Source organism: Patiria miniata, unplaced genomic scaffold (genome assembly GCF_015706575.1).
Source record: "Patiria miniata isolate m_02_andy unplaced genomic scaffold, ASM1570657v1 HiC_scaffold_30, whole genome shotgun sequence".
NCBI classification, from domain to species: Eukaryota; Metazoa; Echinodermata; class Asteroidea; order Valvatida; family Asterinidae; genus Patiria; species Patiria miniata.
This window is the reverse complement of record NW_024037070.1, coordinates 4,854,070-4,868,613: the sequence shown is the minus strand read 5'-3', so window position 1 is coordinate 4,868,613 and position 14,544 is coordinate 4,854,070. Positions and strand designations below refer to the sequence as shown.

Sequence of the window (14,544 nt, the reverse complement as noted above, 5' to 3'; positions counted from 1 at the left end):
ATGTCTGAGACCCTTTGAAATAAAAGGTGGTTGTTGTAGGCACAAACATATCTACTTTGCGAGCAGACTGGCTCCCGGTCTGTACATTATCGATACTGACTGTGGGTCGGGGACCAGCCTTCCCCGCGACAATGGAATTATTATCTGGCAGCCAATATTGTGAAATTGTTAAGTAATAATTCAATAACTATACAAGGGCCGATTTGTTTTGGGTCGATGTCCCCTTCAAATGTCAAAAGTGAATAATATTTGTATTAATAGAAAAATAGCAATTCAGAAGAGGTCTCTATTTTTTTGGATGAAACTCGAAAATAGCACAGGGAACGTAACTCTAATAAATAACTTTAATGTGGGTGCTTCTTGTTGTTCAAAGCTTTGTGATGTCACACAAAGGAAAAGTAGAATGTAATGCGTGCATAAAAAAAAATCCTTTCCGATTTTTATTTATTTATTTTTTTGTGCTGGAAATTCACAAAATATACTCTCTATTCATTGGCATCAATCCGAAATTCTGAACACACAATGCGACACTCTCTATTCAACTAATCCGCCCTGACATCCACTGAACCATGCATGATTGACATACCAGCGCTAAAGTAATTTATGCTAATTTGCCCCGGTACTCAACCGAATAAATCAACATTTTAAATACCTGATTAAGGTGTTAGAGCAGGGAAAAGGGTTTACTCATTGTCTGTTTCAATCCAGTTGGTCAAGTATTTAGAGTAGAATAGGACAGATGATGCAGTTAATAAGGCTGTTGTTCGAGAGGCAGGTTATGAAGTTGTTGGTCTCTTTCTTTGGGAGAGATTAAAAGACGGTGATTTGATGGAAGTTTATTGTCTGGCGTGATAACATTGGGCCCGGCCACTGAGGTTTGTCTTTATTCCCACTTAGGCTCATTTATAGTATTTAACGGTGCCAGGGTGTAACAGCCGGGGGGGGGGGGGGGGGGGGGGGGGGGCCTCGGGGGGCTTGAACCCGCTCCCCCCAAGAGGGTTTTTTTTGGGGGTATTTTTTTTTTTTAGTTCCACGATTTGGCCTTGGTGATGAATGTGGCCTATTTTTGAGTAGTATAATAGGGGTGTAAATGGCGCCACCAACGTCAATATAGGCCGTCCCTCAAAAAAAAAAAAGAATTTCTGCGGCCAAAAACTTTTAACAAATTTGTAAAAAAAAAAAAAATTTTTTAAGCCCCTCCCCCCAAAACCAAATCCTGGGTGCGCCACTGCGGAGCCAGGGTGTAACAGTGTAACATTCACTGAAAAGAACAACATAGAAAAGGGCGCCCCCTATGGTTGAATGAGGCCCCCCCCCCCCACCACCACTTTTCGAATTTGCAACAGCCTGCCAGCACCGACAGTGCTTGCCCCCCCCCCCCACTTTCAAAACTGTTCCGCTGCCACTGTAATTATGAAGTTGCACATTAACTTGATTATATTTTTTTTGTTGACATGTTTCATGCGGCCTTGCTTTGATTTCTATTTTCACATTTTTAAGAATCTTGTGTTTTCAATCATATAAAAGTCCGTTTCGAATATCCAATAAAGACCTGAATGAATACAAATGACTCCACTTCATTCTTTCTTTGGAACGTGTAGTTGGTGATTTCAATTTTTATTTATTTATTTATTTATTTATTTATTTATTATTTATTTATTTATTTATTATTTATGTATTTTTTTTTTTTTTTTTTTAGACAGTTTCAAGTAGTTTTCATTTCCAAACTGGGCATATTATTACTGAAGATGCACGAATGCAAAAGTGTTCAATTTTCAAAATGCAGACACATCGTGCGAAATTGTCATTTTACACAAATTTAAAACGTCTTAACCCGTGACAATGATACAGTAATGACTATAAATAGACATTGTATATGACGCATGCACTTTTTATTGAAACTTTTTTAACACTTGAACAATAAAACGGCTCAAAAGGAGCCCACGCATTGCTGCCATATAAGGAATATGGTGTATAGACAGGCTTTTACTTCCGGGTCATATCGATGGGAGTTTGACCTCTGTCAACAACATACATACACACGACGACTGCACTCGCGAGACGAAAAATCCACAACTTGCCCGCGTCGAAAATCTTACTTTTGGACGAAGCATTTACCATGTAATTGACACTGAACATTACCTGTCAAGATTGAGGATCCCTTTGTAATGTTTGTGTTATTCTGTCGGATGTAACGGTTACACTTACAGAAATGTGAGTAATTTTTTGCTTAGTTTAATTTGACAAAAATCAAGTCGGGGTTTCTGTTGGTTGTGCTGTACGAGCAGTACGTGTGTAATGTAAGCACATGCGCTATGCACAAATGAATGAGTGATGAGTTGTCGTACAAATCAGATCTGCCACTAAACCTGTGTTCCTGTAAATTTTTAACTGAGTGGCTTTCCCATCATCGCCATTTGAATGTACCATTGTCATGATTGTATTCATAACTGTACTCCTAGAACTATGAGGCTCCGCGTGAGCGGAGCACGCGGAGCCTCATAGTTCTACTTCTACTTCTAGGACTTTGTAGGAGTATTCATAACTGCACTTTTAAATTAAAAAGGAGAAAACAGAAAAGGGAAAGAATGTACGAAAAACATGTTGCAAGCAACCTGACGCCACTTCCTCGATTGTGTACAAAGTCTATGGAGAGTCAACAAAATTGGAAATGTTTCTCAATCCCAGATTCATGCCTCATCATCTTTTAGCAATGAATGACCTTCATTGAGGATTTGAGATACATGAAGAAAAAAGCAGCGTCAGGTTGCAACATTCTTTCCAAAGTGACAAAGGAAAGCCCATTTGTTGGTGTGCTTTTCTTTTTAATTCTCTCTATGTCTTTCAATCATAGGATGTATCCTCATTTACAGCAAGTTACATTAAGTACCGGTATTTGGGAAAACCTTCAACACAGATTTAAAATCAAGAATGATATCAAATTTTGTTTGAATGTACTTTTAGAATATTCCTATACAGTGTAGGCCTATAGTCGTGTTCCCTAACGTGGCGCACTTCAAAGCTTACCCGACTTTCCTCGTGTAGTGTTGCCAAACCTCTTCGTTGACAAACCTCAAATTCATGCAGTAAAATGCTGGTACTTTTACTTTGTTAATGCTTGCTATTTAACCTCTGAAAACAGTTTTGGTTTCATAAAATTTTATCCGAAATTCAAAAACGGTGGTGTCCGGAAATTGGGCACAAATTGGCAGAGTGTTCCCTAACGTGGCGTACTTAAATAAATCTCCGAAAATTCCAAATTAACATTTATGAATTGCTGTAAACTTGATAAATTCTGATAAATCATTATTATCTTTAATCACATACCCAGCCAGATGTTTGTCAGAAAATAATTTTCTTATTTTTCGGGGCATTTTCAAAGGGTTCACTTTGCACTTGAAAATAAAATTGGACAATCACGCCAAAATAAATTTTTCTTCTAACTTTGTAACGGGTAAATAAACTCGCGATTTATGAACGGGAGTGTTTTAGAACTTAATGAAATTTCACTTTCTGTGAAATTTCAATTAAAACTTTTGCAAAAGCTAGGCGTTACAGGCGAAAAATCAAAGTGCGCCATTCTGGGGGCCGCGCCACGTTAGGGTACATCAACAATATATGAGAAAGCCTCTGTGATAATGATTTTTTATGCCCCGCGGCGAAGCCGAAGGGGCATACTGTTTCCGCCTTGTCCTTCCGTGGGTGGGTGGTGGGTGGGTGGGTGTGTGGGTGTGTGTGTGGGTGGGTGAGCTTGTCTTACATACGCAGTGTGGACTTCCGAACAAAAGACGTCCACATAATGTAGGTAGCACCGACGTTGTGTGGACTTGCCCACGTCCACACAGTGTTTCCCCATTTCTGGAAAACAGGTTTAGAGGCATTTTTGGGTTAGGTTTATCTGTAGCAGAATGAAGAGAAACACTAAAGGGAATCATAGAAAAAAAATTGGGTTGAAAGAGTTTTCACAGTTTGAGAAAAATGAGTTTTTTCACTGGTTTTTCTTAACTACACGAAAGCAATTGAAAGTCCACACTAGTCATGTGAAACAAGTATGGGTGGGTGTGTGGGTGTGTGTGTCCGGATAAATCGTGTCAGCGCGATAACTTGAGAAATACTTAACATATGAACTTCAAATTTGGTTTGTGGATTGTTCTTGGTAATCCTAAGAAGCCTTTTGCATTTGGGGCCAAAAGGCCAAAGGTCAAGTTCACAGTGGCTAAAACAATAGAAATCTTGTCAGCGCGATAACTTGAGAAATACTTAACATATGAACTTCAAATTTGGTTTGTGGATTGTTCTTGGTAATCCTAAGAAGCCTTTTGCATTTGGGGCCAAAAGGCCAAAGGTCAAGTTCACAGTGGTTAAAACAATAGAAATCTTGTCAGCGCGATAACTTGAGAAATACTTTACATGTGAACTTCAAATTTGGTTTGTGGATTGTTTTTGGCAATCCTAAGAAGCCTTTTGCATTTGGGGCCAAAAGGCCAAAGGTCAAGTTCACAGTGGCTAAAACAATAGAAATCTTGTCAGCGCGATAACTTGAGAAATACTTTACATGTGAACTTCAAATTTGGTTTGTGGATTGTTCTTGGCAATCCTAAGAAGCCTATTGCATTTGGGGCCAAAAGGTCAAGGGTCAAGTTCACAGTGGCTAACACAATAAAAATCTTGTCAGCGCGATAACTTGAGAAATACTTTACATGTGAACTTCAAATTTGGTTTGTGGATTGTTCTTGGTAATCCTAAGAAGCCTATTGAATTTGGGGCCAAAAGGTCAAGGGTCAAGTTCACAGTGGCTAACACAATAAAAATCTTGTCAGCGCGATAACTTGAGAAATACTTTACATGTGAACTTCAAGTTTGGTTTGTGGATTGTTCTTGGTAATCCTAAGAAGCCTATTGAATTTGGGGCCAAAAGGTCAAGGGTCAAGTTCACAGTGGCTAAAACAATAGAAATCATGTATTTATTCTGAGATTATAGGGATTAGGGATTTATTCATATAAAACCTACAGAAGACACTAATGCTGTCAATGAATGTTCCGTGTGACCAAGGTACATGTAAGTTGATGTTAAAAGAGTGGTGTTATGTCATGGGAACTGTCATCGTTGCGGGGCATTTGTGTTTGTAAACACACCTGACTTGTTTTAAACTAGCGTCCGCCAAATATCCACTGCCATATTCCTAACACCCCTATATAGACTTAATGTAAGCGACCTTTTAGTTTTACATACATGTTGCATCTGAATACATATTCCCCTTTTTTCCCTCATACATTGTCCCCTTTTTCAGTAGTTAACCTTTCCAGTGGTTTACCTTTATTACCAAAGGGTCTTATATTATTTACATTGTCAAATCAAAGTTGTATGAGTAAAAATGACAACATGACAAAGTGAGAATAATTAAACAAAGATTACTAGAGGCTCGGTTTCCAGACGTCATGTTTAAATAATTTTGTAAAATGTCGTGATTTGCAACACAAGCGCGTCTGACGGTGAAGCAGCATTGTCTCATGGGGAGTTCTATAATGGACGGAAACCATATTCTTGTGTAAATATCCCTCAGTCATACTTACATGTAGTTCGGTTTTGACGAATGGAGGGTGTGAGTTTGAATCACGTAGAACCGCCTAGGGGAACTGCCTAATTTTTCCCGCCTAAGTACATGTATTTCATCACGTTGAGATAATCAGGTCTTGAATTATTGTGTTCTTTCTCACAGATAATTTAACTTGACCATCCCCGCCCCTCTCAAAATGCAATGTACACGTTTGCTTGACCTAGAAATTATGAGAAACAGGTCTAAAAGCCTCTTTCAGTCATAGGATGTATCCTCATTTAGGCCTACAGCAAGTCACATTAATTACCGGTATTTGGGAAAACCTTAACACAGATTCAAAATCAAGAATGATATCAGATTTTGTTTGAATGTACTTTTAGAATACGCAGTGGCTATCGTTACGGCAGCCATAATGCATTTCCCATTTTCTATCGTTACGGTAGACTGCAACTTTTATAAAAACATGAGAGGAAAATATAAAATTAGAAGGAAAAAAGTGAATTTGAATGTTATGAAATTCGGACTTTATTGCATCATATTGAGATAATCAGGTCTTGAATTATTGTGTTCTTTTTCACAAATAATTGAACTTGACCATCCCCGCCCCTCTCCAAATGCAATGTACACGTTTGCTTGACCTAGAAATTATGAGAATCACAGGTCTAAAAGCTTTGGAATGAAATTAAGTTCATTTAACTCAAAGTCAGTAAAGTCCACTAGAGCATTCCACAAGCAAACATTGCTATGCACTTAAATCACGGTCTTATTTTTTGCACTTGACAAAATTGAACACCAACCAACATCGCATATCGAGTCCAGTCCATACTCATCACGAACTTGAATGCGAATGCAATTTTGTGACATCATGGTGAGCATTTGCGCTGTGAATTCGAAAGAGTTGAACACAATTTCGGTGAACTTAGTTGCTCAGGGAATGTTTCCTGATATCCAATTTGCTTCTCATGAACTGGCCTTAAACCACACAGGAAACTCGGTCCCAAGGTCCTAAAATCCATTGAAATCCAGAAAAACCACACGCCATGTAGTTTCCCATATTATTCGCTCTGATTAATACGGTTGTAAAAAATGTGTGACACAAGATTTCAAGATTCCCTCACGCCAATTTGAAATCAGTGACTGTGAAATTAGACTGTCAACTTCATCTGTCTTAAGTGCAGTGATCACCATCTCATTAAGGAAATGAACTACCACACACACCACTCTCAGATCCAGAGGGGGGGGGGGGGGGGCAGGGGGGTTCAACCCCCCCCCCCCCCCCCCACTGACTTCTTTGAAAGATATTGTTTCACTAACTACAATGTATTTCCATAAATGCTTAGAGAGGTACGACATGAAAAAGAGAAAACCTACTTTAAATTCCAAAACCATAACAATGTGCCGTGAACATCGGTATATATTTTCCAGTATGCATAACAATGGTCAGTTTTGAAGAGCGCACCCATTCGGGAGATCAGAGAGATTCCTAAAAACGAAATCGTTATTAGGATGAAGTGAAACCATTCTTTCTGTTATTTTGGGGATTATGAAACCTCTACTTCATACTCGGATATTACTCATAGTGCAGTGCATGGAACATTCGAAATATATACATGTACCATGTATGTATCACTCTCTCTATAAATTGCCGTAATGACTTACAGTACATGTAGACGGGAAATTGCCACTTTTTTTTTTTTTTCCTTTTTGGTTTTTTAAGATCTTTCTGTTATTCTGTGGATTATGAGACCTCTACTTCATACTCTGATATTACTCATAGTGCAGTGCATGGAACATTCTAAATATCTCTCTCTCTCTCTCTATAAATTGCCTTAATGACTTAGACAGGAAATTGCCTCTTTATTTATTTTGGGTTTTTTTTAGATTATGGTCATAAATTTATAGCATCTACCGAAATTAACTTCCTTTTATACTCATCGGCAACAGACGGTCACTTTCAATAGTTTTTGCAACTTGAAAAAGATAAACTTATAAAAAATAATCATTGTAATGTGTTCTGCACTTTTGGCAGATTAAAATGAGAATTTATATTACCTCATTTGAAGGGATTTTCTCATTTTCAGTACTGTTTAGCATTTCATCGAGCATTCATGTGTATTTTCCGTGGACTGCAGAATTGCATGATTGGAGACGGGAAAAGTAAACAGGTTTTTACTGCTCGCCGAAGACTGGACTGACTGCTAATTTGAGAGAGAGCTCAGACATCAGTCTGTTTGTCTGCAGGGCGACGTCTCACCCTATAAAGGTAAATCCTTCAGCGAATGTTTTTATCGGCAAAGTGTTTTCCACCCTTCAATGTTACAAGTTACTTTTGCTTAGAAATTGTTAGAAATTAACATTATATGAGGCAAAAACACTATCTGTTTCTCTAACGTGCATTGTTCTAGGTGGCCTTAGCCCCCCCAAAAAAACTTTTGTTTAGCCCCGCTCCCCCCCCCCCCCCCCCCCCCCCCGAAAAAAAAATGTTAGAAGGTGAATCACGTGTGAAATATTCGCTACAGCCGGTCAGGCGCGGATCCAGAGGGGTGGTTTTTGTGTCAAACATCCCCCCCCCCCCCTGTTGAAAACTGTTGAAAATTGTATTGATAATAACGTACATGTCCGCCTGAGGCTTAGCCATTCGTTAGAAGGTGACATTTGTACACTATTAGGTATGTACATGTAGTGCGCATGATAATAGGATTTTATCAGTGCTCCCCATTGAAAATATGGTACCGGTAGGACCTCCCCCCCCCCCCCCCCCCTTAATTGATTTCCAGAAGCAAAGTGTGCGGACAAAAAAAACCTGTCTACATTTCAGCACGCCTCCCTGCAAACATTTCTGGATTCACCCCTGATAGCCCCCTAAAATACACATGTACCGGTAGGCTCTAGAACCGCGCCTGTTCTCTAATAAAAGATTTTCAAAGTTCTAGCATTTAACAAACTTCTTTCCTCTTTTGCAAAAACGTCCACCTACATGTACTAGGGCCAAATTACTTTCTTACCTACAACATAGGCCTGCTTATGTAGCTGCTGCTTAGTGCATTTTTCTGCAATATTAATTGTCCAAATTTTAGCTTTGTCTAAATTTAAGATTCTCTCTTGACCAACTGATCAGTCATTAAAATTAGGCTGTATTTTCAAATTGAATTTGAGAGTTCCAAGTGAAATCCACATTTTATTATGACCTTTGCTGAAATGTTTGAAGAAAAAAAAATTGGTTTGGGATGGAATAAAACAACTTTCAATTCCAAGCCTTGACAATAAAATGGCACGGTTAATGAAACTGAAAGGAGCTGTATTGTGCATGCACATGAACTGCAGAGCGCATTCTTTTTTGAGTCAGCATGAAATATTTGTTAGGGAAACATACATGAATTGAAAGTGAAAACTGTGAGAAAAAAATACAGACACACAGCTTTGTGTGGTTCCCAACTTGTCAATAAAATAACTACATGTTGAGTACCTGGGAACAGTATTATAAATGTGTACAGTGTATCTAGATGCATTTACAATTGTCAAGTACGAAATGCACATGGTTCATTTCTTAAACCTTCCCAAATCCTCCAAAATACTCTTTGCAAAATGGAGGATTTTGCAGGATTGAGGCTTTGGCAAAAGTGTGTGGCTGATTTCAGCAGATGTACCGTGCCAATTAAGGTCTTAGGCCGGCCGGAGTTGTATTGTTTATGCTCAGCCGTGCATAAATTTAGGCATAATGTATACTATACTTGAAATCCTGCGCACTGCTCCAGGATGTCACTGGCTCTGCCTCAACATATTTGACAGTGATTGCCGGAGGATTTTGCAGGGCTGAGGCAGTGGTCACCCCTCCAAGGACCACACTCAAGAAATAACTAAGGATTTCGGAGGATTGAGGCTGTAGGCTATTTTCACATGGAGGCGGTAGGCTATTTTCACATGGAGGCAGTTGGAGGATTTTGCAGGATTGAGGTTACATCCTAGCAAAAATGCCTAGGGAGTTTGGGTTAACAGAGAAGTAGATTGAGATTAACCCAAAAAGTTGAATGATTTTTTGTTTTCCTATTTTGTTTTGCAGTGAATGAAAGATGTGAATCGTTTCGCGCAAGTGACAACCGACAAGATGACAGCAAGAAAGCCGAATAAATAATCCGCCGGATTGAACGTTTCTGATTTAGTAATACCTGATGCCCATTATGAAGGCCGGGGAGGGGCCAGCCAGCCGCTCCCATTTCCACCGCAGCTTCCCCAACAGCTTCCACGCCCAGACCGAGGACGTCCGGACCCAAAGCGAGGACGTCCTGGCGGCCATGAACGCGCTGTGCCGGTCAAGCGCACTCCTGGCTGAAACCTTCATGGGCGTGTTTCAGGACACGCCCTTTATGGAGCTGGCGTTGCGGCTGAAGCAGGTCTCGCAGGACCTGGCCGCCAGGACGCTGAATGCCAGCGAGCATATCCAGGAGGACGGTATCGCCATGGTAGCCAGGCTCATTGGGCGGGGCACCAAAGAGAAAACAGACGAAGGAGTTCAGGTACAATCCATGTCATATTTCCTTTTTTTTTCCCCCTCACTATATCAGCAGATTGTAGGGTTTTAGGTAAATTGTGTGTTTGTCTGTTTTGTGTTTTTAGGGGATGAGGTCGATTTTTTTGGGGGGGGGATGTCTTTGTTCATGAACAAAGAATTGCTCATTTTTATCAATTGTCAACAAAACTGAGCGCTTTTTTTTTTTTTTATAGAGTCTCCCTTGTCATACTCCTTGGTGTTCATCCCCTGTTTCATGAGAAAATAACTTTCTAGTATAAAATTATGTTTGAAGGTGTTCGAAATGTTTTAAGGCTGAAAAAATGTTTACAGCTATATTTTGGGGTCATTTTTAACCCGCCCCCCTTTTTTCCCCAAAAAATGCAGATTTTCCCTTTATGCAATACAATGTAGATGCTTTGGTAATAATGTATGTGTCAATGATTCTTTGGTGTTTTTTTTTAAATATGTGATCAATATGTGAAATTAGTTTGAAAGATGTCATTTTCTTCTTGTGAACAAAAAAGCTGACAAAAACTGTCCAAAAAAAAAACATGTTTACATACACGCTACAGCTTCAATTCAGTCTACAAAATTTTATGTAATATATTTGCTCATGAATAGCAAATGGAACAGCTCCGTCAAAAAGTATCCAGTTTCAAAAACAGGTTGCCTGAGGGATACCTGACACCCATCGGACTGAACATTCTCTCTGTCTGTGATGTAATGTATGCACATACAGTATGTACGTATTCATAGGGTTCCTTGAACGACTTTCAGGGTGTTTTGGGGCCAGACTGTTCCTGACATTGTGACCCAGCTCATCACAGGATATCAAATTATAAGCTATTGTTTTAACAAAGTAGGTTCACCCAGGGTTCAAGTTTCAGTCAGGGACAGATATTATCTGTGTGAATATGTGATCTGATACACCGTGTCCTCTGGAGACAAGCACACAATAGGGAACAAAAGATTGTATACGTCTCCACAGAGCAATTTCTATAGATGAATACGTCTCCACAAGATTTTCACGAAATAGATATATGGATTTTACTAAAAATTAGGAGTTCCATGGTGGGTTGATCTGTCGCAAATGGAAGAGTTTTAGAAAAGGGATATTAAATCCGAATTTCAGCCCAGGAAATTAATTCTGGTTAAAATAAGAGCATTTTGAAACTACACTTTCAAACTTTCGAAAACTTTACTACACGAGAACAAACAAATGTCTCCATAAGAATACAAATTTCAGTGTGTGTGTACACAGAGTAGATCCCTGTGTGGGTTTTAAAGATATCATATTTGATGTATTTGTACAAGATTTGCTTATAGGCCTAATGGATGGAAACAGAGCAATTTATAGACGTCTGGGAAATGTCAGGTCGGGGAACCAGACTGGCTGGCTTGCACCTATTCACGGATGTGAAACCGATCGCAAACGAAATGTGGACTAACTAAATTTGATAAATTGGGGGTAGTATTTTTTTTAAGTCAGTTTTTTCCAATGATGGTCAGCCGACCATCGTTGGAAATTTATACAAAAATTTCACTTTTCTTTAATTAAAATGACAGCACACCAGGTGCCGTGGTTTCACAGGATGCTTGAGACTATTATTCACTTGCAGTCAAGTGAGGCATTTCATAATAATTGAGAAGTTTTGTGTTTTGATGTTTGCAAATATTGTATATTACCTTTAAGTGGGAGCCACCATCAGTAAAAAGGGGAAGTACTCGGGCCCCAGTTTTGGAAATGCTAAGCCAAAAAATGTTGCATTATATGAAGCAAATTCACATGCTAAGCAAAATTCATCAGAGAACCAGTCACAATCAATATGCATCACATGACATTCTGGCTGGTAACAAAGTCTTTTGCTAAGCAATTTTTTTATGCTCAGCCATATTCTGTGCCTAAGCAGCTTCTTGAAAGTGGGCCAGGATTTTATGTCTGCTGGTTCTAGCATGGAGGTGTTTCCTACATGTACCTCCATGGTTCTAGATTGACGGATTGTTGTGATGTAGACATACATGGACTGTAGATTTTTGTTCAGAATTTTGACCCGAATGACACAGTCAACCACTGTTGTGAGGCACTTGTACAAAACATGTACAAATGTACATTGTACAACTGTACATGTATGCAATTGTTTCCTATGAGTATGATGCATTCTTAGTCCAAGTTTTTTTTTAACTCCAATCCATGTTGTCCTATCTACAGCTACATGTACAATGTACGTAGATCTCTAGTATTGCACTGTCACCCACAAATCAGAAACAACTTTTGTCTAATTTGGGAGGGGATTGTTTCTTATCATTTAAGATTAGTGATACCCCAAACTCCTGTTAATATAAATTTGAAGATACTTAAAGCCAGAGTCCATCATTTGCAGCTATCCAAAAAGTAACTGGCGTAATTATTGTTGAAAAACATTCTTCGTTGAAAGATAGTAAGGGGTCTAAACTCCCTGTGAAATTATTCTTTCTGGCAAGTATTTTGAAGAAATCAACAAAAGAAGGCTTTCCAACGGTGCTTCTTAAGCTTGTTATTCGGCGAAGCACGCGCAAGCATTGGCACGACGCACACGCACGCGCGGTTGCTGTAATTTGTCGGATGAGCGCGCGACATCGCGTAGCTGCAATCGGCTCAGTGAGAACGTGTCTCGGACGCTGAATTCAGGCCTAATTCAAAACATGATTCAGCAACTTTTGGATTTGAATCGAGATCCTAGAATGTTGTTTTTCTCAAAATTTACAGCTAAAGCTGAGCTGAAACTTCATCAGGTTAGTTGTTCAGCACCCTTCTTTATCTTGAGCACTTTTGTTGCTTCAGACGAACAAAATGTACAAATTACAAATGATGGACTATACATTGTACCTTTAACGAAGTGAGTTTGTGAAGTGGGAAGTACCAACTTTCATAAATTGAAGTTTTGCATGTAATGCACACAGAGACTGAAATGAAACTTTGTTTTAGTAATTCTTTATAAACAGTAAATGAAAATAAGGAAATTAGGTTTGGAAACAGATCACTCTACAGTACATGTATTGCACATTGTCTACCCTGTTCGTGGCATTCGCGGTCCGGTCGCTTATATCGCCCTATCGCGCGAGTATCACGTTTCGAAAACACAATTAAAAACATCCACAACGACTCAGTTTGTGCGATCGTGTATTTATTATCACCGAAAGCATTATAAAGTTTGATCAAAATTTTAACAGGTAGGTTTAATACTGAATTTTTCACTAGCCCACCGGGCAACCAAGGAACAAAGTTTAGGTAGCCCGGGGCATTTTTCGTTAGAATTTGTACGCCGGGCACTGCATTCAGAAAGCAAACCTGTATCATTTTTGTCAAATTTTGGTGAATTTATTAGATCTGTTTATTAAAAACACTGACAAGATTGTGTCATGTAGGCACATTGTTGTTTATGAGACAATCTATAACATAAAAACATGGGGATGGTTTCAGTAGCCCGGTTGGCTAGTGAAAGAAAAAGTTAAAGTCGACCCTGCATATGTATGCCCTGCGGTTGCGATACACATAACCAGCTATCTCACGATATCGCTGGGAAAGTAGGGATTTGGTTTTGTTTTTGTTTTCAATTTTGCGTGAGATTTTTCCCCGGGCCCGAGCATCATCATTAATCTGCCCCTGCAAAAGCCACCTCCTCTAACCCCATAATGCTAGTGGGCGGGTCGGGAATTTTTCTTCGAGCCTCGGAGAAAACAGACTGCGCAACACTGCTAGGACGGGCCAGTATATAATGTCTGTACAGCCGTGAGGCCTAATGGGATTGAAGGATCCGTAGATTGGGTCAGTGAATGGCCATCACAACGCATATCAATGCAAGTGTGTGATTTTCCCCTGGAAAAGACTGGCTCAACCGCATTGGGCCAAATTATAATTAATGGTTGTTTCCTGTCTCTGCCTGCGCCTAATTTATTTGATAAAGGTCTAACTTCTTAGTTTGGGTCGGTGAATAAGCATCGCAACCCATATCAACCATGAGCAATTTTCCCCCTGGAAAAAATACAGGCTCAACAGCAGGGGGCCAATTTATAATTAAGTGTTGTTTCCCGTCCCTGGCTGCCTACTTGTAATTTGTATAAAAGTCCTAATTCTCAGTTTGAATTATACATGAATAAGCCATCACAATTCATACTATGGTCCAGTGGTTACGGTGTTTGACTCACGATGGTACGTGGGTTCGAACCCTACCAGGAACATGGTGTTTGTGCCCTTTGGCAAGACACTTCACTACAATTGCTTCTCTCCACCCAGGAGTATGAATGGGTACCTGTGAGGGTAGAGGACCGAATGTGCGCTGATATGGGCTGCCGCTTGGTCTCGTGGCCTGATGAACGGGGGAATAATTGTAAAGCGCTCTGAGATTGTTGATACGATGGAAAGCGCTATAAGCATTTCAATTTATATTTTTGTTTAGAACCCAAGTGTTTGATTTTTCCCTTCAAAGCAGGCTTAAA

General features: G+C 39.5%; 1 protein-coding gene across 2 annotated transcripts in view; it reads left to right on the top strand.

Moving 5' to 3' along the window:
• Positions 1-7,664: 7,664 nt before the first annotated feature.
• Positions 7,665-14,544, top strand: part of LOC119739335 (granule associated Rac and RHOG effector protein 1-like) — a 32,186-nt gene continuing 25,306 nt past the window's right edge. The window contains exons 1-2 of one of the 2 annotated variants that reach the window (XM_038214227.1): positions 7,665-7,816; positions 9,617-10,072. In XM_038214227.1, the coding sequence (XP_038070155.1) occupies positions 9,728-10,072 (345 nt within the window). In that variant the 5' untranslated portion in view covers positions 7,665-7,816; positions 9,617-9,727. Of the gene's footprint in view, positions 7,822-9,616; positions 10,073-14,544 lie in introns of both variants that reach the window. The other variant, XM_038214226.1, reaches the window with a different exon arrangement.